The following is a 25,570-nucleotide window of genomic DNA, read 5'->3' on the forward strand; positions in this document are numbered from 1 at the left end:
AGACCAGAGTGTGTTGTGAGACTGATTCCAAGTCAGGTTTGACCACTGGTCTGAAATGACTCTGTTGTCAACATCCCTGACCATCTTTAATTCTACATTTTCCCTAAAACAAAAAGAACTGAGCCGAGCCATTGCCAACTACAAAATCCTTAACCATTTATATCATTTCTTATCTCTAGCATCTGTCCTCTCTAGTTCTGATGTTCATGTACTCCAAACAAACAGAACAGCACTCTAAAGTATGTTCTTTCATTCAAATCATATTGAAGATGAAGTAGAAAAAGTGTGTTTCTGACTGCATGCACTAGAATAATCGGATGCAGAGGGTCTAGCGGAGCATATTACATAGCAAGTTTGTAACTTCTTTGCAGTGCTCTGAGATGTTACTGAGTAAGCAGTGATAGGCATCAAGCAGATGTAGCTTCCTAAGATCCCATGTGTCTCCATACTTTTGGCAAAAGCTACAAGAAATGCTATGCACACATAGATTATTAATTAAATTATAGCAAACAAATTCTGAGACAGGCTGGACACATGAACATCTATTGCGCCAGTGCAGTAACAGCATATTCTTTCCAGCTTTATATAATAAAGATGTTGGCTGCATTCCAGTTGGGCAGCACTGCACACACAAGTGGAACTTCTCTACTGCAGATTATTAGGAAGAAAGAAAACCATGCCTTGCTAAATCCGTGGCCATGTCTGGAAGCCACATCCATGCTCAGGTCTTGAATTTGAGTAATACATAAGTTTAAGAAAAACCTGGATGTTATTTAAATTCATTTAGACATTTAAAATATTTATACTGCCTTTCCAGACAAAATGTGTGCACGCACACATACTGCATATCATGAAAAGCCAGTTTCAAGTTGCCACTGAACTATGAAACTCACTGGGCCAGCACTCTTCCTCAGCTTACCTGACTTATCAGCATGTGTGGAAACAGTGGGGATGAAGGAGGTCATCTAATGCTCACCAGAAGAAGGGTAGAGTTATATAGCTCTGGTTTAGCCAGGTTCTACTTTCCAGGCATGTTACCCAGTGCCTGTTTGGACTGCCATCTCATCTTGATTCCTAACTTTAATTTTTTAAAAAAGTATGTTTCTGTTATGTATAAGAGCTTGAGTAATAGCGAAAATGTGGAGGCACTCTTCTGTGAAACTGTTCTGCAAGAAACAAGTCCACCCCTACATTTCTAGGCATGAGGGAAGTAAGAGTAAGCTGCACAGGTCCTGGAGGGATAGATGAAGTGAGGCAAGAGAGTAGTTAGGAAGGGAGAGTGAACAGAGTGCAAGAAACAAAGGAGGAATGCATTGTGAGAGTGAGTGCTACTACATCTGATAGTCCCGATAAGAAATCTGTACTTTCATGATAGTGGCCACTATCAGAAACAGCTATAATACCAAGATTTCTCCAGGTACTTAGTTACCATTAAAGTCACACATAAAACAAACAAAGAACCCTCTTTACTTGTTCTCTTAAAGCAATGAAATACTTTAAAGTTATTTTTTAATCATTTATGTGCTACAAACTGTGGGTCTGTTGTACAAAACATCCTCCGTTTTCTATGTTGTTTACCTCAAAAACAACAACACCACAGCAGAGCATGGGGCAAAATAGCATTTGGATCATTTGATATTCCTTTTTCATCATTTAATGAAGTCATACCTCTGTAATTGTGAAAGTAACTTGTACAAAGTTGGTTACATTGCAAATAGAGTGAAACTATCCCTAAGATTCTAATCATAACATAATACAGTTCTACTTTAGTTATTGTGGCATGGAAGAAATGACAAGTAATTGGTTATTTGTAACTGATTCCTTCTAAGCTCTAGTCTCAAGCAGGCCCATTCATGCAGGTAACAGTGGTGGATTTTTGTTTCTAGTAACAGTAGTGTGAAGCTCAGCCTCACATAAGCTCTAGCTACAAAACCTAAGTGGGTTCATACCATGATCAGATTTGATTTCAATATGGTAATTTTAATTTAAATGGCATGCAGGTACTTAGCAGGAAACCTTGTTGTATACAAAGCCTGCTTGGATTGGTCAGCTCTCCCTACCTGCCCAGTGCTCCCTGTCTCCAAGACTATCAAAGCGGTAGCTGCTTTCATACGATCGTTGCATACGGTGGGGATGTGGCCCTTTTTTAGCTCCCCCCATCATATGCGGCGACCGCAGATTCTCCAGTCTGGCTCAGAAGTTTCAGCACCTGCCCTATAAGATGACACCCGGCATATAAGACGACCCCTGACTTTTGAGAAGATTTTCCTGGGTTAAAAAGTAGTCTTATACGCTAGAAAATACAGTAAGTAAAAAAGTGGATGGCACACTGGTGTTGCTTTTTTTAGCCTCAGAAAAGCTGGGTGGGACAAAGGCAGGGAGGATACCCAGAGGTGCCCCTTCTTGGACCTAATTGCCTTGGCCCTGGAGATGGCTCCACCATAAACTCCTTCCTAGCAGTACTCAATGAGTTTATAATGTTAGCTTTCAAGTGTTTTAATGTCTGTCGCACACACAGTATCCTTATGAAAGCACTACATAACATGTCTGTTCAGTTCCAAATTCAAAGCAATGCTGCATGCAGTACAAATGACGATAGCTCAAACTGTGTAAAAGCATCTCAAGTTTTTCAGACCTAAGAACAGTGGGGACTTTCAGTGGTGATAACCATGAAGAGGACGGAGAGATTTTTGTGCCTGTTTCTGAGACCCTGGGAAAAGCCAATGAAAAAGGAAAAGCCTTCACAGAAACTGAACATTCTTTCTGTTTGGTGCCACACTAGAAGTGTACTAGCCACCCCCTCAACCTAATAGCAACGAAAGACATACAAATACTGATTTCCAACTGTAGAATAGATTCTAATTTCAGAGCTTCACAGAAACACTTCTGTTCCTTGAGGGGAAGTGTGTCATGATGTACTCCATAAAAACCAATCAACACAGACTGCAGAGTGCACCCATGACAATAATGTTATGTGTATTTAAAGATTAAGAACAAACCAGGGTTTGTACATCAAATGTTCTGAAGTAATGACATGGGCTCCTGTCCACTGTGCCCAATAAAGTTGACTGCTCCTCGGGCAAGACCTCAAAACTTAAATATCTGATGGTACAGGAGAGGTCATGAAGCTATTGGCTTGCTCCTGGCTATCCTACAACTGCAGGATGGGATGATCATGGGGTATCTGCTATCAACTCTGCACCTTTAGGCAAACAAGTTAAAGATCCAGGAAACTACACTTGAATCACAGAAATTGTTCATTGTGTTGAAGGGTGTGGGACAAAGCTTTCAAAAATCTTACCTGTTTGCTAGAACAAGAACTTATTTCTGGCAACCTGCTTACACTCTTGCTTCAAAGTGGGCTGGCTGCAGACAGATGAGGATGACCAGATAAACAGGGAAGATTAGAAAATAAAAGGAGTATTTCAGGTTGCAGGTGCATCTAATCCAAGTAATTCTGTTTTTTCCATGCAATGGCCGATCCAGATGCAACATCAAATAATTATTTAATGCTTTCTTTCTCTGAAAGCCTTTTGGTTGGCAACTGTCCTAGCCAGGAGAACATAATGCATTTCAAGCAACCTACTGATACCTTTTCTTTTCCTAACTTGTATTTCTTCTTTCTCTCCTAGACAAATCATAAAATCATAGAAACCCCCTGCCATGCAGGAAATCTCAATCAAAGCATCCCCGACAGATGGCCATCCAGCCTCTGCTTAAAGACCTCTAAGGAAGGAGACTCCACTACACTTCGAGGGAGTTTGTTCTGTCGAACAGCCCTTACTGTCAGGAAGTTCCTCCTAATGTTGAGCTGGATTCTCTTTTCCTGGAGCTTGCATCCACTGCTCCAGGTCCTAGTCTCTGAGCAGCAGAAAACAAGCTTGCTTCCTCCTCAATATGACATCCCTTCAAGTATTTAAACAGGGCTATCATATCACCTTTTAACCTTCTCTTCTCCAGACTAAACATCCCCAGCTCCCTAAGTCGTTCCTCATAGGGCATGGTTTCCAGACCCTTCACCATTTTAGTTGCCCTCCTTTGGACATGCTCCAGTTTTTCAACATCCTAATTGTGGTGCCCAGAAATGGACGCAATATTCCAGGTGGGGCCTGACCAAAGCAGAATACAGTGGAACTATTACTTCCCTTGATCTAGACACTATACTTCTATTGATGCAAACTAAAATCGCATTGGCCTTGTTAGCTGCCGCATCGCACTGTTGACTCATGTTCAATTTGGGGTTACTTGGACACCCAGATCCTTTTCACACATAGTTTCATTCAGCCAGGTGTCCCCCATCCTATATCTGTGTATTTCATTTTTCTGCCCTAAGTACAGTACCTTACATTTCTCCATGTTGAAATTCATTTTGTTAGCCTTCGCCAGCTTTCCAATCTATCAAGGTCATTTTGAATCTTGATCCTGTCCTCTGGGGCTACTCCCCCTAATTTGGTGTCATCTGCAAATTTGATATGTATGCCCCCAATTCTGTCATCCAAGTCATTGATAAAGATGTTGAATAGCACTGGGCCCAGGACAGAACCCTGTGGGACCCCACTGGTCACTTCTCTCCAGGATGAAAAGGAGCCATTGTTGAGCACCCTTTGGGTTCGGACGGTCAACCAATTACAAATCCATGTAACAGTTACGTTGTCTAGCCCACATTCCATTAGTGTGCAAGAATGTCATAGGGAAACCTGTCAAAAGCCTTACTGAAATGGTAGAACTCTCCCTGAAGGCTGAATTTAAAAGTACCAGCAACATTGAGGGCAACTGCAACACTGAGTCTCCAAAAAGAGAACAGCTACTAGAGAGAGAGAAAATTCTCCCAAAGCTCAACCAATGATACAGTGTCCTAGAAGAATGAGGACACTGTTGAAGAGAAATCTCCAGACATTTGGGTATGTGGGCAACATGAAGTGTTCTCCCCATATTAATTTTCCAGATTATTCATGTATTTTAAAAACAACACAGACAACATCCAGTGTATCAGTTGAGCACCTCTTCGGTATTGATGAGTATATCATGACTGATACAAATTGTTCAGTAACATGCTTGATATCCTAGTACTTCTGAGGCTGAACTAGGCTCTGATGGAATCAAAATTTTAGTTTTCAGAAAAGGGCTCTTCAGACCATCTGTTTAAATAATTCTGATGATGGTTTTTGCAAAGTGTTGATGATGGAGGGTGACTCTGGCTTATTTATATTTGCACATACTGTATATAGTTTTGCTTCCTGCATCCTTTCTGTATGTGTCTATATTTCTTTTCGACTACTGTTGAGAAATGTGATTTTCCAAATTGATGGAGCTATTTCCCAAGCTCAAAATAGGAAAGAAATAGGGAAATAGAGAAAAATCATGGATGTGTTTTTCTCCAGCATTCCAGTAAGCTTTTTTATGGAACAACATAACATAAATTTAAACACCAAGTTAGAATTAACGGCAGTGTAATAAATGTCCCCCTTTCAACATTAATGTAACTAGCATTTTTTTCCTTCTTTTACAGTATAAACATAATGTGGTGGCTCTTTCACTAACTTTTCTATCTTGGGAGACTGTCTTCTCCTCCCACGGCAGCCATCTGTGTTGCCAAAAACCTGCTCCAGAAGATTTGCCAGCCCTCTATGTGGCAGCTGCTGGAGGGAGGAGGAATCACTGATCCTAGTAGGATCCAGGAAACACACACCATGGGCCAGAGTAAGAATGACAATGAAAAAAATAACAAAGACATACAGCCCTGGTCAACAACACTGGTTGAGCTGCAAAGCCACCTTAGATGCTATGAAGAAAAAAGGTGGGCTGGGAGCCTTCAAGTAAATATATATCCAAGCAGTACTTGCAATTCTCTGTGCAGCATCCAGACGTGAAAGAAAGAAAACAAGGAAAGAATTTACAGTTTCTTCTGAAGCCACACCGCAACCCTGAAGCAGAACTCATGCAATACACCAGAATAGAAATGCATGTTGTAGGGCTTGGCAAAAGCAGGAGTGATACAAACAGTTGTTAATTATATTGGGCTCTCAGGCTGCAAGATACTAAACCTTTGACTTACAAGGTTTGTGGTGTTTATCTTTTGCCTTTGTCGAGTAGGGTATATTTACATTCTGCAGTTAAGCACTAGGGAGAAACTATGTTTGTGATATTACTGGTTCACATATTCTCAAACTGTTACATAAATTCTAAATCTAAAGTGGCATTTAGTAGACTGTGTTACTGAAACATCTCAGTGTTTCAAACAAAACATATAACATTATGTGAAGAACATTAAAATCAGTGTAGACAATTTAGATTAAGACTGGGTTTAGACATCAAAAGTGAATAATAAATTAAGAGTCTTCGGTAATCTAATACAGTATAGCAATGCTGCCTTGGAGGCCTTAGTTCAAATCTCAGCTCCCATGTAGTCACAATGATGGGGAAATGATACTACACCTCACCAGAAATACCTGCCTGCAAAAATGAGAATAGTGATGTAACTCAATGAACCATCACAAAGAGAAAAAAATAGAGAATGTTGCTAAGTAGTGAGAGTGTTCTTCCTAACCTGGGCACCCCACCAGATATGCTATGCCTAGTCATGTTGGCTAGGGAGTTCTGGGAGTTGTAGTGTGTGGGGTTTTTTTTAAGTAGCTTTTCCATCCTCTTTTTCTTGTACCTCTAGTCATTCCTTGGTCAATGAACCAATTTTCTGCTTGTCATAAGTGTTTTGGTAGCTTTATATGAATAGCAAACTAAAGGTTTTGCTAAGTTTAACTTTTTTGTCACTGAAGGACAATTCACCAGTTTCTTTTCACTCTTCTCAGGTCTGGACAGGGAACTAAACCTATCCATTCAAGAGAAAGTTCCTTATCATTAACACTGCAATATGAAGGCCTCTCTATTTTTTTAAGCATTAGGATTTACTTAGCATAAGGGGAATTGTGGTACTCAGAACTGTACACAATGTAACAGGTGAAGTTTGACCAAGATTGAATAGAGTGGCACTATTACTTTCTATGATCTACACTCCTATTGGCCCAGACTAGCAATTCCCCGCTGCTAGTGGGGAGGTGACACGATAGCCACATTTAAATATTTGAAGGGATGTCATATTGAAGATGGAGCAAGCTTGGTTTTTGCTGCTCCACAGACTAGGACACAGCAATGGAGTCAAACTACATGGAAAGAGATTCTATTCAAACATTAAGAACTTCCTGAGGGTACAACTGGATAATGCCTCAGAATGTGGTGGATTCTCCTTTTTTGGAGGTTTTGGAACAGAGACTGGATGCCCTCCCCCTGTGTCTTATTGAGTAGCAGGGGTTTGGACTGGATGGTTCATATAGACTATGATTCTATGATTCTCCCTCTCTATCCCAGATTTTTTATAAGCCTACTTATCTTGTGCGGGGAGCAAGTGATTTAGGGATTAAATGAAATGCATAATAATGAGGCTTGAGGTGAAGGGGGCATCCCATCATACAGATAAAAATTGTTTTTAAGAGCATCAGTGTACTGGGTGAGAAAAAGTAGAAGGAAGAGACAGAGAAAAGAGGGATGACCCTTAAATCAGCTTTGACTTCCCCCACTTTTGATTTCCGCTCTGCCCTCCAATACCAACAGTGTAGGGGTATCTTGGAAATTTCCTAAGGGAATATACCCACTCATGTAACACAGCTTCTCCCCATCACCACCATTTCAGCTCAGAATCAATCCAAAGGGCAAAGAACCAGTTGTTTTTTAGTTATTGATTTGTTCACCACTGGACCACTCGGAAGAGTCTGCATGAACATGTGAAACAACTATCAAAATAAAGACAGAATCGATCACCCTTTCCTCTTATTCCTCTACTCTTCAAAAGTGTCAATTCCCACTTTCATTTGCAAGTTATTTAGCTGTGAGATGTAGAGTAAGAACCTTAGAAAGGATTCAGAAACATTTCTTCAAAAATATGCCATATCTATCTTCAAGACACTTACTGTAATACATAGGACAGTGGGGATCTTATGTAACAGGTATATTTTCTGGCCTAATTTTATTATTGCATTAAAGATGCAAGTTGCTAAAAAGTGACAGTGATACTAAGAAATGCCATCTTAATAATACAGGCACTTGGACCCCCCCCCCCCAGCTCAAAAATCTGTCCTGTACCTGTGAAAATCTGTCCTGTACCTCTGAATCAGAAGTATCTAGCAGAAGTATTAACTTGAAACATTGCACAATCTCAGAGGATGTTATGGCTATGGGCAAAGTTTACCAGAATGACACTCTCTTGAAATTGCAGACATCAGGCGTGCTGTCAGGAAAGCAGTCCGAAAGACGCAGTTTTTCTTGGCAAAGCACAGGTATTATACACTGATGACAATCATATGTCTGTGTTGGCATTTATCTGCCACAGATGTGCAAGTGTGTCACCACATCTGGATAGAGAGTGTGCTGGTGTCCTGAGGCTCCATCAGCCTACAGGAAGCAGAGGGCGAGCAGCTGCACTCAATGAACACCATGGGCGCGCCATAACGTGATGAAAGACCCAACTTCCCACAAACAGAAAATACAGATTTCTTTCATTAAAACCCTCTAGGTAACTGTTGTAGCCAAAACGGGCTTTCTGATCTGATGTAGTTACATCAAAAAGCTCCATTCCTATTTCTCCTGTATAAAGCCAACACACAAAGTCAAGCCTTTAATGTTGTCTGTCATCAAGTAAAAAAAACTGTAAAAACTAGCCCACACAAGAGCCAAAAAGAGAGTCCAGGATGGGGAGTTGAAAAAGGACAGCCATCACTATTCAGTTAAACATTGGTGGGTTACATTCCTGTTATATCAAAATGACAGCAATTTTAAGCTATAGAAAGTTAAATGGAAAACACAAACAATTCTGATGTTTGAAATAACTTTTCATATCCATTTGAATTTTTAAAAAAAAGTAGTCAGCAAATGCGTTTCTATACACCTTCCTCATGCCACCCCTGCATAGTGTGGAAAAAAATATATATAACCCTAAACCTGAAAGCTATGAAGAAAGAGGCAAGTACAAGAGGAAGTAGGCAATATTATCACAAAATTGCCCAATGCTCTCAACTTCAGAGGAAGGCAAAAGTAACCCCCCTTTGAACAAATCTTGCCAAGAAAACCCCACAATCGGTTATTTCAGGATTGCCATAAACCACAAACAATTTGAAGACACACAGAAGCAGTATCACGATCATTTGAACAGAGTGTTTGTGAAAGTTTTGTGATAAAATTGCCTAGCATCTTTATTGGTTTTCTGAGAACTGCTGACAAGGCTTCCTGAGGAAGGCCCTTTAAAAAGGGATGGTGCACCTCAAAAAACTCTTGTATTGTGTTTTTTTAATTAATAAAATTTATTTTTTAAAAAAAATTCTTGCAAGTTTTTTTTTTTTTTTTTTTTTTTTTTTTTCAGAGCTTGAAAAAGTTAATTCTTGAACAAGAGCTTCCCAAGATCAGGCTGATTGGGGGGTTGATGGAGATGTTGTCAAAATAAAAAAATTTAAAATTTAAAAAATCAAGCTGTAGTAAGGGGTGGGAATCTAGTTATTGTTGGATTACAACTCTAAGCATTCCTCACCACTGGCTATGCTAGCTAGGATTCCTAGGATTTACCGTCCAATAAATTTACCAGTGTCAGCCAGGCCAACATGGTTTCAACCCCTGCTATAATATCTTGCTTACAGATACTGAGAGAGGGGGATTTTCCTCCCAAAATAGTAAGTCATATAGGAAACGATGACCATATGATGAAAGCATGCATCATTTTCCTCTTCTTTGTCCCACTTACCTGACATTCTTGCCTTGTTCACACAACATTTTCACCAAATCAGCAATTGGGTACTGAGCCTTTGCTGCACAGAGCCCATAACCTATGGAGAAAGAGAAGAAAATACCAGAATTAAAAGCAGTAGTTTTAGTTGCACCTTGGAATACTCTTGGATCTACTTTTACTGTTGGAGGTCCTTATGGAGTCTATGGTTTGGAGTGATTGGATGATCTTTGACTGGTCCACCAACTACAAGTTGTCCTAGGCAGAGACACTAGTTCATCCACCGGTAAACTCCAGATTGGACTACTGTAACGTGCTCTCCATGCCACTGCCGATGAAGATGACTCAAAAGATACAGACAGAGCAAAACACAGTAGCTAGGAGTACAACACAAACACTGGTCTTAAAGCAATCACAATAATTATTAATATAATTCTGGTCTGGCTGCTAAAAGCTTGTGATGACATTCAAAGCCCTCAATGGCTTGGAACCTAGACACCTGAGGAAGTGCCTCTCCCTATATATAAATAAATGGATTTAAATCTGGTAGGAGGCCCTCCTCTGTGTCCCACCAAGAAGAGCAATACACTGTTGGATAATGTAGTAGAGGGCCTCCTTAGCTATGCACCCTAGTTGTACAATGCCTTCCCATGGAAGGCTCAAAAATGTCCCCACTTGCTCTCTTCTGGGACCAAGCAAAAGCATTGCTTTGTATTAAGGCCTTTGGGGTATAAACAATTTCAACCACAATGTATATGCACATGGTTTTAACTATTTTACCCTTTTAAAACTGTCTTAATCTTTAAAATGATTTCAGCATTTAAATTACTTTTATTGTTTTAAATGATAAATTGTTTTAAACCGCTTAACTTGATTTAATTTTTATGCCATTCTCAGATATTAGGATATATGGTGGGATGTAAATATTTTAATAAATGTTATTGTTGTTATTGTTATTCCCAGTTGGATAAAAGGGGAGAAAAGAGAGAAAGACATTCAAATCAATATGCTTGCTAGATTTAGCCTTCCAACATGCAGAACTTTAAACCACAACAATGTCATACAAGAATGGTATGATGAACCAAGAAATTTCACAAATGTGAAATGTGTGCGTATGCCAATGGACCAAGGACAGGGGATGAAAAATCCCCCTCTGCTATATTTTTCAAATATAATTTTTTCTATTTGTTTAGAAATGCACAGAGTTATAAAACTAATTACTGACATAACGTACTGAATAGACGTAATAGTAATCAAACTGAGTAACTGGACACAGAACTGAATAGACACAGTTGGAATTAACTTTTTTTTTCAGGAGACTATCCTTAGGAAGTACATGAATACACAGCTCTTGAGGCACAGTAAAATTAGTATGAGAGTTTCCAATATCTTGATTCTCCTGCTTCTCTCTCTTAAAATCTGAACCCCCCCAAAAGTATGTTTTTGCATGGTTGTATCCTAAATATTTAAATATATTCCCTTTCAAAATGCTGAAGTAAAGCTTTCAATTTGTTTAAATATTTGAAAAAAGTACTAAGTGTGCTTTATTGATTCCACCTGCAATCTAGCTGGACTAGAATTCTGGAGACCAGAGTTTAATTTCTTCTTCAGTCATAGAAACCCACTAGAAACCTCACATTTTTTCAGCCTCAGAGGAAGGTAAAGCCAAACCTGCTCTGGACAAAGCTTGCTAAGTAAAATAGGGTTGCTTTATCATTTGGCCAGGAGAAAAAAAAATATCTAAGATATTTATTTAGCATGTAAAATTAACAGAACATAGCCAAGGTTTCCTAAAGGTAAGCAAAAAAAAAAAAAACCCATGCTGAAAAAGGTTTCAACTGATTTAGGATAATGGAAATGTTCCTGATTGAAAATTTTCTATAAAATTCATCAGTCAGAAGGACTACCTGCTAATCCTGCCTGAGCTGCTACATAATTGTATTTAGCCGTAAAAATCTACACTTCAGCTCTGAAGGATAGAAATACAGAGCTGTTCTTTCTTGCATCAGCCCAAGAACAGCAAATAGAAACACTACCCCTGCTCCACAAACACACACACACACTTTTTGGGTCCTTGAGGGTGAATATTCCACACCATTCCTCTCCATTGTGGGCAGTATAAGAACAACAACAACAACAAAGTAAGTAACTAAAAATTTACTGCTGTTTTACGAAAACCCACACGCTCCTGCCTGAAGCAGCAAACCCACTCTGCCACAAAAACAAAAACAAAACTGGCCCTGCTTTTTTTTTCCCATTGGGTAAGAAAGGTGCAATGGGTATATAAAGTGAAGCCTGGAAATTATTTTGAACCTCATCCCTCATCTCAAAGGATCCATAGCCCAGTATGGCCATCCTAAGTAGCTGGCTGTAGAATCCTGGAAGCTGCAGCCCAAAAACAAAAATATTTTTCATAGCTCTGTATTCAACGTTAATTGTGCATCTCCCAGCTGAGTACCAACATGTGCCATGATGTTCTCTCTATGAAAATACTCTGCAAATCTTAGCATGTGGCTAGACCTATAGGAGCTCTACCCATCCAGCTAAGTTACACAAATAAAAACAACTGACAGAAGGCATCATCCCGCAGTAGCACAATATTCTAATTTGTAGGAAGAAATGTGTAACCTTCATACTTTCCAGAGAGATTTGTAAACATATGAGCAATTGTTGCTGTGGCCAATGAATCTGGCGACAGGGAACACACAGTACCCACAAGTGGTGTCAGAAATGCAAGGCTTCCAGCTAAGCAAGGCTTCCAGTGGCAAGGAGTTCAAACATTTGTTGTTAATCTGTTCGGCCTCCTTCCCTGTTTCAGTGCTTCCCCTTTGCTCTTTCACCAAATGTGCTCATCACATATTACTCTTTAAATTTCACTTTGCCTTGTTTATCCTTCTTTACTGTTGTGTTGACTGAGTCTATCATAATTTCTCTCTTTCTTCCTTGAAAAACAGATTGATTCCTGCCACAATTTCTCCTCCATTTTAGCTTATACATATTTTCAGGATAAAGAAACAGAGATATCACAGAGAAACCTGTGGCAGCAGCAAGTTGCGCTGCAAGTATAAGAGAGAGTCCAAGACGTTAGGTATGTTAACTCAAACTGAGCCAATAATAAACAGGAACATGCTGAATGCAACCTTCCATCACTAAAAGTAAGAAAGCATGTAGGCTAGCTGTAAGATAATGCCTAAGGTTGCAAGTTGCAATACTACACTGACTAGATATTACTGGATAAGCCACTATATCCCTAAATCTCTCTCTTCATCTGCAGCATAGGAGTATTAAAATGATCTCTAAGGCCTGATACAGACAGGCCAAAATAAACCTGCTTCGAGTCACTTTGGAGGTATGCTGTTTGAATGATACATGTGTCCTAAGAGTCCAGAAGCAGCACCAAAGCCACGCTCCAGCCCTCCACATTTGTGGCTTTAACTTTTGCAGATATGATTATTCAAGGATTTGAATAGTATGTCCTCTCTAATCTGATCTGTCTTCTGATCCTCCAGCGCGACTGTGCTGGGCACTGGCCATAAAGTTGTGGTGGAGGACCTAGAGATTCCTAGTGAAGCTTTGGTGCAGCTTCCAGATTCTTAGGATACATGCATTATTGAAACACCATACCTCCAAAGTGACCTGAAGCAGCTTTATTTTGGTCTGTCTGTATAGGGCCATAGGTATGTTGAATGTTTTAGAGTTGTTATCATTGTGAACAGCAAAAACATTCTGGGGAAATTACCTAGCTCATTTTTTACATTTGTAATACTGGAATTGAAAGCCAGCAGGGTACAGTGGTTTGAGCACTGATCTATATCTCTGAAGACCAGGGTTCAAATCCCTATTCTGCCATGGAAACCCATTGGATGACCTTGGGCAAGTCACAATCTCTCATCTTCAGAGGAAGGTAAAGGCAAACCTCCTCTGAACAAATTTGGCCAAGAAAACCACGTGACTTGAAAGCACACAACAACAAATAAGTTCTATCTGTGTTGCCAAGAAAGCCTCTGGTGTCATGGGAACCTACAAGTTCTTAGGAGAGAAAAAATGGTGCACAGTTGCAGTACTCTTCACTCTAAAGAAGGCTCAGAGGCCCAGAGCAAATATAGGATTGAAAGGAGGAGGTGAGCATCCTTGAATCTAGAGATTAAAGGGGACACCTTCACTCCCTAAAAATGGAAGGAGCATCCTAGGATCTTAGGGAGCTGGCGGGGAGCAAAGAAGACATTGCCTGTTTTTCTGTCTATGTTGTTCCAGGATTATATATGCTTTGCCTTAGGCCTGTGTGTGTTGCTCTAAGCATTACCAGTTAGTTGTCTGTGAAATAAATATTTTGTTGACTTTCCTCTGCCTTGTGCTGTTTCTAAGCCAAGTTATTTTTTGAGCTCAGGGTACACAGTGGACTAGAGTCAGAGTGGGAGTGAGAAACGTGCGAACTAACAAAATTTCATGTCCAAGGGTTACAATTTCCTTCTTACTATCCTAATACTATTGTTCATCATTCATTTTCATCTACAGTTAGCCCTCCACATTTGTGGCTTTAACTTTTGCGGATATGATTATTCAAGGATTTGAATAGTATGTCCTCTCTAATCTGATCTGTCTTCTGATCCTCCAGCGCGACTGTGCTGGGCACTGGCCATAAAGTTGTGGTGGAAGACCTAGAGATTCCTAGAGAAAACAATTCTCTAGGCATGTATAGGTCCTCCAACACAATTCTATGGTCAACTTCCAGTAACTGTTCACCACAGAGTTTTACTGGAAGACCTAGAGATTTCTAGAGAGGTATTCTCTCAGGAAAAAAAATGGGTGTTTTATTTGTGATTTTTCCTCTTTCACAGAGGCTTTGCACCCCTAACCCCAGTGAATGTGGAGGACCCACTGTATTACACTAAATTGCCCTTGGTTTCATTTGTATCAACCAAGCATTTAGACTTGAATCCAATCTCCAAGATATTCAAATGCAAATACAGTATTCAAAAGTCTGAAAAAAAAATCTAAAATCCAAGCATTTGGTCCCAAGCATTTCTGTTAAGGGATACTCAACCTTTATCTATACAAATATTATTAACCTTTTTTATGATCACCAATATTCTACATTGGCTACTAAGTAATGTATGTGCAACCAAGTAATATCTCCAAGGCTGCCCCTCAGCCCACTGTAACAGCCAGCAACCACATCAGATGAAGGTCTGTTTATCTGCCATGACAAATTACAACAGGATCCCACTTGTGATGGTTGCAGCCCCACTTGCTGGTGTAAAACAGCTTGAAACATCATTTTTCTTGCACTCCCAATCAGCATCTGAACAGACCTCCTTCACGAGATACTGCTGCTGGCTGTTAAGATAGACTGAGGGGGCGGGGAGCTTTTATGTAGTTTTACAGTAATAAAGAAGAGTGAATAAAGAGCAGTTACGGATCTGTAACTCCAGCTTATGGATCTGTAACTGCAATACAGAATGCCAGCCATTATCCATAAAACTAAGGCAGCCCAGTTTTACCTGGAGTGATGATGATGTTATTGGCTTCCTTTATCATGTCAACTGCACTCTCCACGTTCACTTCAGTATGAGTGCCAGTAATTTCCATTGGCTTTCCACCAGCTGTTGAAGTAGTCCCATATCCACCAAGGATCACATTAGCAAGAGAACGGTTCATGGCCTGAAGGAGGAAAACAACCACTAAACAAACTGACTTTTAAAAATCAAACACAACAGACAGCAGCATAATAAGTCATGTTAGTCCATTACAACAAAGCCAACAAAAGTTAGGTGTCACTAGATGCTTTGCTGTTTCTATAATGGACATTGTTCCACAAAACAAAAAAGTGATTATTATTTTTTAAAGCAGGCTCTCTTTATCCCACTCCAAGTTTTGCTTTCTCAGAATGTATCAGCCTCAAGATAATAAAACCAGGCAACACTGAACATGCTTCTTCCTAAAGGCAACAGAAGATATCAAAGATCTGGTATTTTCAAAATATAGGAAAAGGGAAAGACACAGAGAATACTACAGAACGTGAAAAGACTAGGCTAGAGGGGAACTGGAAAGAACATTAAGTGCTAATTAAAGATTAATAGCACTTGGTTACAAATATGGATGATATGCATATAGTTTATAATTTTAAAAAAATAATGAGGAATATAAAAAAGTTCATAGTTCATCAGTATGATTTCATCTCTACAATGAGTATTTTAAAGAGATTCATTCATGTAGATTTGCTGCCACCCAGTGGCCATCAAAATGTAACCTTGAATTAAATTCATGCGGTCACCATAAATCAACAGGAGACTTGAAGATACAGGCACACATTACATGTTTTAGATTTTTGAAGTATATTTCTCGAATATCTGTGAATAATAATACATGCTGCCACTACTATTAAAATCCATCCTTTTTAACAAGTTGGTCCAATATATCTTGCAATGTAGCAGAGCTTCAAACAAACATACAATCTTAGTGGAACCCACGTTTCCTGATCTGACCCCACTTCGAAGTACTGGTCTTCACTTTGTAGGCTTTAGTGATCCAAAGCTGCATGATGAATTAAGCTGAGACCAGGATATACAAGGAAGAGAAGCATGTTACATTGGATCTGCAACTAGCTTGCTAGATGACTTTTAGAAATCTTGCAAGGGTTTCTGACTCTTATTATTTGACACAAAAAAAGTGTTATTTTGTTTGGGGCACATAACCTAATTGTATTACAGAAAGAAAACATAACAGGTAGGTGCCCTTCTGCCCATTATTTTGTTGCAGTTGGTGGCCCTTAATATTCTAATAGAACAGAAAAAGAGTGGGGATCCTCCAGACCCAGAAGTCTGATCACATCTGCTGTAAAGGATGACCTTGTCTCACAGAAATGTAAGTGAATATTGAGATTTTCACATTACGCCTTGTCTTTGTGCCATGATCAGAGGTGCAAGACAGGACCTATTCAGCTGGGTCACCGAACATGTTGAACAGAAGACTAACTCCTCTGGGAATTAGTCTATCATAATCCTCAAAATGTTACAAGGGGTCCGAAGGAGGAAGAAGGAATTGAAAAGGCAGTTGTCTGGTAAGCAGATAGAAAGTGAAGGTTTGAACAGGAGCACAATATTGCTAGTTTAAGTTTATATCAGGAAAGGAATGGAGTACAGGTGTAGTCAAATTAGGGATATATATATAGGGAGAGACATAGATCTTTAATGAAGGAGGAAGAAAGAGGACACTAGTACAGTGACACTATATGCTGTTGTTTTGTGCATTCAAGTCATTTATCACTTCTGATGACCCTATCATGGAGTTTTCTTTGCAAGATTTGTTCAGAGGGGGCTTCCCTTTGCCTTCCCCTTTGAGGCTGAGAGTGACTTACCCAAGACCACCCAGTGGCTTTCCAGTTCAGAAGGCAGGAAGATACTAACTGATATCCCCACACCCTTTGTCAAATTTCAGCTTCCAATTGGCTTCCAGCATTCATAAAACATTAAAATTTCATTACAAACATGGTATATGTTAAATTATAAAATTAAAAACAGTAAAAAAAAAACACCATGAGAAACTGGGACCAATGAACAAGAGGAAGTAATTAAGAAGATGTGGAAAGATTGAAAACACAAGAAACTGTTAAATGTGCACTTTTTAAAAAAGCTTCCCGAATATGAAGAATAACTTGTTCTGCTGAATATGTTGGAGAGGGAAGGCATGTTTCTACAATTTCCTTACCACACACATGATATATGACAGGATGGCACCAGACGAACCAATTAAAGCGCCCACAATTGTTAACAAGTTGTTGTTGAGAAGGAACCCTTCAGCACAGAGAGCCCAACCAGAGTAGCTGTTCAGTACAGTAATAACAACTGGCATATCAGCACCTCCTATGGCTGCTGTGAGAGTGACACCCTGCAAGATAGAAATAAAAACATTGCTGAAAGTGCAAGCTCTCAGAAAGGCACATTTATTTGCTGAAAACATTTCTGAATGGCTTCCAAACCCTGCAAACACATCCCTATGTACTCAACTCTTTTCTAGTAAGTGTTTCCAAATTCTCTTACAGAACATAGCAAATCAGAATAAAACAACATTCTGTAGTCAATGTTACCATGCAACCCGGCATACATTTGCTTATTTTTCATAATTTGGCTTTCAATTGTCATGAGGAAGGTTTAAAGGTTAAGAAGGACAGTCATTCTTGAGCCACTAGCATTCTACCCAGCACTGAACATGCACCAAAATTAGCAACTTTTCACAGCCACTACCACAATGAATTTAGAAAACTCTCTAAACAGTATTCTAGGCCATCCAGCCTGATCCTCCAAATTGATGTAAGAAGTCCAGTTAGAACATTCCCAACAGATAACAATACAATCTTAACCTAAAGACCTCAGCAAGGGAGAGGCTGTCAATCATCCAGAGGAGGAGTCCGGATTGGGGGGAGGGGCATATTCCACCTGTGCACACCTAGCAGACCACACCAGCATGTCTTGGTGCACCAAAAATGATCTAACATCCTTTATGACAATTAGTTTTTCAGCCAATTTTTTTCTGGGTTGGGGCAGCTCTGTGGGATTGGAAGAAGCAAACCACCTGGGTGGGTTTGGAGGGCTTTAGGGCAGTTTGTGGTTGAATATAACCACCCGATTTATTTTTAAAAATCTGGGGGTCTGGGAGCTTAGAGAGTCTTCAGGTGGTGTACCTGGGATCCCAAGGGCTGTATGTATCCCATGAGTTACATTTGGTCCACCTCTGATTTAGTTAATTGGTTCCATTGTCCAATTGTTCTTACACCAAGAAATTTCCAACATTCACACTCTGTGATTAACCTAAACCCATTAACTCAACCCTGCTATCTGGAGCAGCAGTGAAGAAGCGTCCATATGACAGTCTTTCATGTGAGTTCAATAGGACTACTAGATAACTGCGCATAGGACTGCAGCCTAATCAGAGAACAATCCAGCGGGTCTTGGGAACATGTCCTAAAAGCCACAGGATTTTGCAACTCACCTCCCTGCCTGTAGAGCAGTGCTTCCCAAACTTTGATCTTCCAAATCTTTTGGGCTTCAGGTCCCAGAATTCCTGATTGTTGGCCCAACTGATTAGGGCGTCTGAAAGAAGTCCAAAACACAGTTTTGGAGGACCAAAATTTGGGAAACACAGCTGTAGAGAGAAAGATTCGGCAACAGAGAAGTTGGTATATCTCTCTGTGTCCCATAGCACTTTGCGATTCTTCACACCTTAGGGAAACTGCTCTTTAAGAGTTTGGAATTTTAGCTAAATCCCAAAACTGATATTTTTCACTTACCATAACAGCAGATAGAGCTGATACAGACCCTAAACAGGTGAGCCCAGTTGTGTAACTAGGAGCAATCATATAGGGAACCATTCCGCCTATACTGGCAGCCAGCAAACCAGCATTCAGTAAGTGCCGTCCAGGTAAGAGAAGCGGGGCAGAATTTAGAATACCTGCAAGGACAAAACAATGTCATTCATATTCTAGAAATGGCCTGCTGAAAAGAAATCAGTAGCAAAAAGAAGTAAGGGTTTTGGGAAACCACAAACTCCATCAATCACCTTCTCTATTGACTTCTGCCAACATACCCCAACATGTCTACCTCAAAGTTGTTTGTCAACACCCTACGAGGGGAGAAGCTGGGCAGGCCTGGATGGTATCAGCCAATCAAGCTCAGGGAATGCTGTGGATTGGGGGCCTATAGGGGAGAAAGGATAAAAATCTGAGGGTTGTTTCTGACTGAAAGGAGATAGGAGAAAGATGGCATAGGATATGGAAAAGCTACAGAAGAGATGGGGCAGTTAACTGGGGTAAAAGCTGGGTGGGGTTTTGGGGAGCTGTGAATGATTGAACTGTTTTGGGGTTAATGTCTGAGCTAACTGTGTACAGGACAACCCCTATATATGCAGGGTATACATTCCCTGACTTACCATAGAAATGTGAAATTGAACAACAGCGAACTCTACTGAAATGAATTACGTCTGGCAGAAGTTGACCATAGAGCCATGCTGGAGGATTCAAAGGTTCCTAAAGAGAACGCCTCTAGGCATTTGTAGGTCCTCCAACATGATTTTGTGGTCAACCTCTGCCAGACTTATACCACAGTATTGTACTGGAGGACCTCGAAAATGCCCAGAGAGAACATTTGGGGCGGACTTAATTGAAACCACAGGTATCACTACTGCAGATACAGAGGTTGTACTGTATTAATAAACTTCTACCTGTTTATTATTTTTTAAAACTGTCCAGTTGTTTCTGTTAAGATTTGATAGAGAATCTTGCTCATGCTTACCACAGTGAACCACTGAACAACACATCCACTTGTGCAAATTGGGATCACCATAAGAACTAAGTACTGGATCCAGGGAGGGATCTTGAGGGGAAAAGGGCAAGGTAAGTGACAGAAGTCTAAGGGTTTAGAACTGCAGAACCTGCCTGGAGAGGGGAACCATCAGACAGTCTCCCTCCACAGGAAGAGATGAAAAAATGTTGGGCTCAATATCACCATCATCAGTTTCACATGATCTCACTTAGAATGTGTCTGGAATTAGTAAGAGATCTGAAATACCCCAAGCAAAGAATGGATCACTCAAAAGCGGCTGGACTAATGATTGTTAAGGAAAAAGCAACATGGGATATACAGTAAGTGAAATAAAACATGTATGTGAGAGTCAGGGTGACTCAGCAGAAGCCAATTAGGAACCACACAGGTGTATAAGGTAATGCAATTAACAAGTCCTAACTGTCAAGGACAGAAATGCAAGTAGATAATTGAACACACCTGAGAATTGCTAAGTGGTCAAGGCTGAGATGATGAAATCATTAATTATGGGATGAACCAAGAGAACCAATGAGAGTGGTGTACACGCCCACTGGGTGGAAACAGACAACAGTGGGTGGTATCTTGCATTGACTATAATAATGACTATGAATCCCAATATATTTTGTGGGTAGTAGTGAGGAGTATTATTGTTGTATTGGAGTTGTGTTGGATAGTTTTGGAGCTGTATATAGTAGAATAAAGTAGATCTTTTATATAAGACTACTGAGTTGTCTGGTGTCTTGGGTGAAGCTACAAGAGCCAGCTGAATCCTGAAGAAGGGTGAAGACTTCTGTGGAAGCAAGAGTGAGAAGGCTTGGAGAGTTTGTCAGGGTCTTCAGCCTATTCTCTGTAACTCTGCTGCTTTTGAGCAAAGCTTTAACCACTGGCCAAAATTGGTCAGCGCGGTGCATAACAAGGTGGTGAGTTCGAGCCAGAGGTGAAGAGCTACAACTCCCATCATCCCTGACAATGATAAGGTAACTACCTCTTTTGGCTGTGTAAATTAATGAGAAAGGAATTCAAAATTCAAAACTCTCAGTGGAAGTATCATTTTTTCACTTCCCAAAACTAGAGACAAATCTTTGGAACGATGTACACATGCAAGGCTTGCAATGCATTTCAGAGAAATCAAATACACACAAAACCATGTACCTATTTTTTTTTTAAAAAAAAAGTATCAGTGTTAGCAACTACTAATGCACAAATCTGAAAAATATGTACAAACATGCTTTAGTCAGTGGGGGAAATGCATTAAAAATATATTTTAAATAAGGAGGGTGTGTGTGTGCATGAATTTACTTCAAAGAAGAAGAAAAAAAGTCTAGTAACCTGATAGGGAAAACACAGGTGGGATTCAAAGAGACACAATGATGATGCAGATTTTTCACACCGTTGGAACTGGTACATAAACCAAATAAATTAACTTACTACTTCAAAAGTTGATAAGTGCCTGCACATTCTGAGAAAGTATTCCCCATCCCGTGAAGCCTGAAAGGATGCTCTCCAGATTTAAAATACTATTTTGCATCATCGTCTGAAGTCCAGATACTTATCATAACCAACACATAAAAACCATTCTAAAATATTCCAGTTACAACTGCATCACACAAATGTTGTTCAAATATAAAATGCTTAATTCTCAGCATATCTTTCTAATTATGGTACTGTGTCTGAGCTGTACCATGTCAGATATCAGAAAGAAAGACTCTTTGGCATGCTATTTTATTATCTATAGTGGAGTTTTGTGCACACATAGGAAATTCAATTGAATTTGCCTGCAATCTTATGTGATGCAATCCAGATCCAGGGTTATCATCTCAATGGGAATTAAGCCAAAAGAAGAATGAAGATAATATATCTGCATGCACATGCATACACACACACATGTTTGAGAATAAACACATGAAATTGTCAAATGAATTATCTGTAAATTGCTCTGGGAGCCTTTTTTAGGATGACGGACAAGGTATAATTGCTCTAAATAAAAATAAATAAATAATCTCCCCAGAAAGAAAGGTGGGCTATTACCCTGTAGCTTTCCATAAGCAACAAGAGAGCCGCTGAATGTTACACCTCCAATGTATGTGCCAAGATATGCCACTATCTTGGTAAGATTTGCAGCTGCATCTGTAGCGAAGTGAGGATATTCAATCATGTACTCTGCAACACAAGTGAGAACAGCAGCAAGGCCAACCAAGCTGTGGAATGCAGCTACTAACTGAGGTAAATCTGAAATCTGGATACGTTTGGCAATTGTCAGACCTATGAAGACAAAAGGAGTAGAATATTAGGTGTAGTTGTTTGCCGATTATGATCCTGTAAAAGACTGTTTAAATCTTTTATAAAGCAGAGACGGGGTACATGGGGCATCTGAAATGTTGTATGATCCCATCTCTTGTTATCTCTCCCCACTAACTATGCTGGCTAGGATTAATAGGAACTGCAGTCTAACAAGATCTGTCAGGGCAGAACTCTCACTGCCCCTCCTAAAGTGTTACTCCCACAGGAACTTTAGTTGATCCATTATAATAAGTACATTTTATGTAGGAGTGACACTGATAAGTAATTTCCATAGTTTAGACTTTACAAAAATCAAGAATCAAGTGCTTAACCCAAATAAAATAGAACTGAATTCTATACCAAGTAAAGCTCTACAATGAAGAGTCAATATCTATACTACAGGAAATCTTGCCAAGAAAATCCTGTAACAGTGTCACCATAACTCAGTGTTGACTTGAAGGCACATTAACAACAAACCAGAAGTGCCACATGAACATGTTTATCCTCTTTAAGGTACACCTTCGCCAGATTCTTACATCAAGGCTCTGGCCTTGAGATGTGTCTTGACTCCAGCTCCAATTAACCCCTTCAAGCCTAACCAAGAGTGATAGGAGAAGAAAGAGTCCACTAATATCTGGAGGGGCACAGGCTCACCCTCCCTTTTCTGTACATCAGCAATAAAACATACAATCTCATAGAAGTGCAAAGGCATCCAAGAGTGGCATACAATTATACATGGGGCCCTTTCAAACCATACAGTTATAGCACTATGATTCCACTTAAACTGTCATGGCTGCATGCTCTGGAATCCTGGGACTTGCCGTTTAGGGAGGGGCATTTAGAATTTTCAGCCAGAAATCTCTAGTGCCTCAACAAACTTCAAACCTCAGGGGTTCCACAGATGTTGCCATGACACTTAAAGTGGACTCTAGTGCTATAATTGAGTAGTGGGAATGTGCCCAGAATGTGCATGTAGCTAGTGTGTCCGGATTTTTCTAGACTAGATGATAATGTTTTAGCTCTGGACTCACCTATAGTTCCACCAAGGGCCATTGCCCCTGACATTTGTGCCAGCAGCTCAGGTGGTGGCTTGAGACCTCCCAATGTAGCTGCCAAGCCCCCAGCAACACCTATCATTCCCAAAGCATTGCCAAGCCGAGCTGTTCCTTGGGTGGAGAGGCCAGCCAGAGCACCAACACAGCATAGGCCTGAACCCAGGTACATCATCTTTAAAAGTTAATTTAGAAATAGTTATTATTTATAATTCACTTAAAACTGTTCCAAGATTGCAAATACATAGAGGAAAAATACAGAAACTGGGCACAAATATAAAAAACAATGGTAAAAACAAGAGTAAGCCATATTAGGCAGAAAAGGGAGAGGATAGAAATAGGAAGAGACCAGCTGTATCAGTTTATACGTTGCCAACAGCATTGGGTATGTTATATACCAAAACATTACATTTAAAAAAAACATTTAAAATGAGCTAGTATTTTAAGAATATGCTGATTAAGATTATAGGGGCTTCTGAAGAATTTTTGAAAATAACAAACACCACCTTCACCTTTCTCCTTTCTGGAATAGTATCTGAAAAGCTATTGTAGGTCCCAGTTTGCATTTCTATGCACATCCAAGCTGACTCAGTATTAATCATTAGATGACATCCCACTTCCAGAAGAATATTTTTAGTTGTAAAGGAAATTCCTTTCTTTTCAAATGGATAGTGAAACAGTAGTGTTGGCTTTTTCCCTTCAGGGGACTGCCTTATTCTGATGCAGATATCCTAAATGAAGACACCCATCCCTAAAATTCCCCAAAATTACAAGGATCCAGGAGCAGTTGTAGATGACCTTCTCTAGATAAAATATAAAAACCAATCCCATTTCTTTCCATGTCCTCTGGTATAAACAAGTTCAGTTTCATACTTTGCACTGAGGTTTTCAAAAAGCAGGAAAGGAATGAATTTTCTCTTGTTCCTTCTGCCTCTCATTGGGCTTTAGCACCTTCACTGACAACTTTTGATTTAAAACTAAGAGATTCCTTACGGGCTCACTGAAGACCTATAGAAATGGCTAGCTAGAAAGCAAACACAAAGCATGCATATACTGTTCTCATCTTAAGGGAGCAGCTTGAGAACCCATGCTTTGGCAGTAGCAGAAAACCATCTGTATTACAGTGAACAAATCCTAAAGGTAATGCATTTTTTATGTATATACAGTTACAAGAATGAGACTGGAGCAGCCTAAATTGGTAGTTTGAACTTATTCAAGGGGAAAATGTACATCTCAAAGCAAATGAAATTCCCAGACAACACAGGTCAGACTGTTAGTAATTCAGCCAAAGTTCATATTATGGCACTGGCATGCTCTAAAAAATTACGATGACAAAACATTCTCCTCTCAATCTCCAAGGTATTTTTATACCTGTTCAATGTTATAACCGCTTTGGAGAGCTGCTCCATATCCACCTACAAACACACCAGCAGGCAGCAGATATAAGTAATTGTATTCGGGAGGATCCGTAGGCCGCTTGAACATATCCAACATCCTCTGTGTGACCAGGAAGCCACCTTTCCAATAAAAAGAAGACAAAATTAGTCTGAAAAGGAGTATTATTGCAAGAGTGGGGAAATAGTCTAGATGTTTTTGGACAGAAGCTCTCAGAAGCTCCAGACAGCAAGGCCAATAAAGATTATGTGAGATGTAGTACAATGTAGTACAAAGATATAGAAGGGCAAATGTACATATGCTAGCTGTCTGGTTGACAGCACTGAACTCCAGCAGACTGGCCGCCTGCTGGGGAGACATTGTAGATGAGTGTTTGGTGCATTAACAAAATGGAAAAATGTAGTTCTTAAGAAGGATACTAAAAGCCAGGATCACCATATGAGCTTCCTGTGAAAAGCTACCTGTCCCACATGCAGTGAAAAATAGGCAGGTATAGGTGTGAAATCTCAATGGGTGGATAAGACAGTGGCCTAGGGAGAAATGTTTAAATTTTTTAGGCATTTGCAAATACTTTGGGACAAGCCAGACCTGTACAAAAGCATTTGAACCATGATACTATCAGATTACTAGTACTTAAGATTGGGGAAAAATCAGAACACCTTTAAAAACAAAACATGAAGGAAAGCTGACAGCAAGTGGAGAACATGTAGTATGGGTTGAATCATCCCATGCCAATCCACCACAACTGCTACTGATATTGTGAT

General features: G+C 39.8%; 1 protein-coding gene across 5 annotated transcripts in view; it reads right to left on the minus strand.

The window, feature by feature from the left end:
* The window catches only part of NNT (nicotinamide nucleotide transhydrogenase), a 77,159-nt gene that overhangs the window by 7,173 nt on the left and 44,416 nt on the right, over positions 1-25,570 (minus strand). For all 5 annotated transcript variants that reach the window (XM_042449619.1, XM_042449618.1, XM_042449614.1 and 2 more), the window contains 7 exons: positions 24,783-24,928; positions 23,391-23,586; positions 22,108-22,341; positions 19,050-19,210; positions 17,471-17,650; positions 15,265-15,424; positions 9,782-9,863 (listed from right to left, as the gene is read on the minus strand). In XM_042449619.1, the coding sequence (XP_042305553.1) occupies positions 9,782-9,863; positions 15,265-15,424; positions 17,471-17,650; positions 19,050-19,210; positions 22,108-22,341; positions 23,391-23,586; positions 24,783-24,928 (1,159 nt within the window). The remainder of the gene's footprint in view (positions 1-9,781; positions 9,864-15,264; positions 15,425-17,470; positions 17,651-19,049; positions 19,211-22,107; positions 22,342-23,390; positions 23,587-24,782; positions 24,929-25,570) is intronic.

This window comes from Sceloporus undulatus, chromosome 2 (assembly GCF_019175285.1).
Source record: "Sceloporus undulatus isolate JIND9_A2432 ecotype Alabama chromosome 2, SceUnd_v1.1, whole genome shotgun sequence".
Lineage (NCBI taxonomy): Eukaryota > Metazoa > Chordata > Lepidosauria > Squamata > Phrynosomatidae > Sceloporus > Sceloporus undulatus.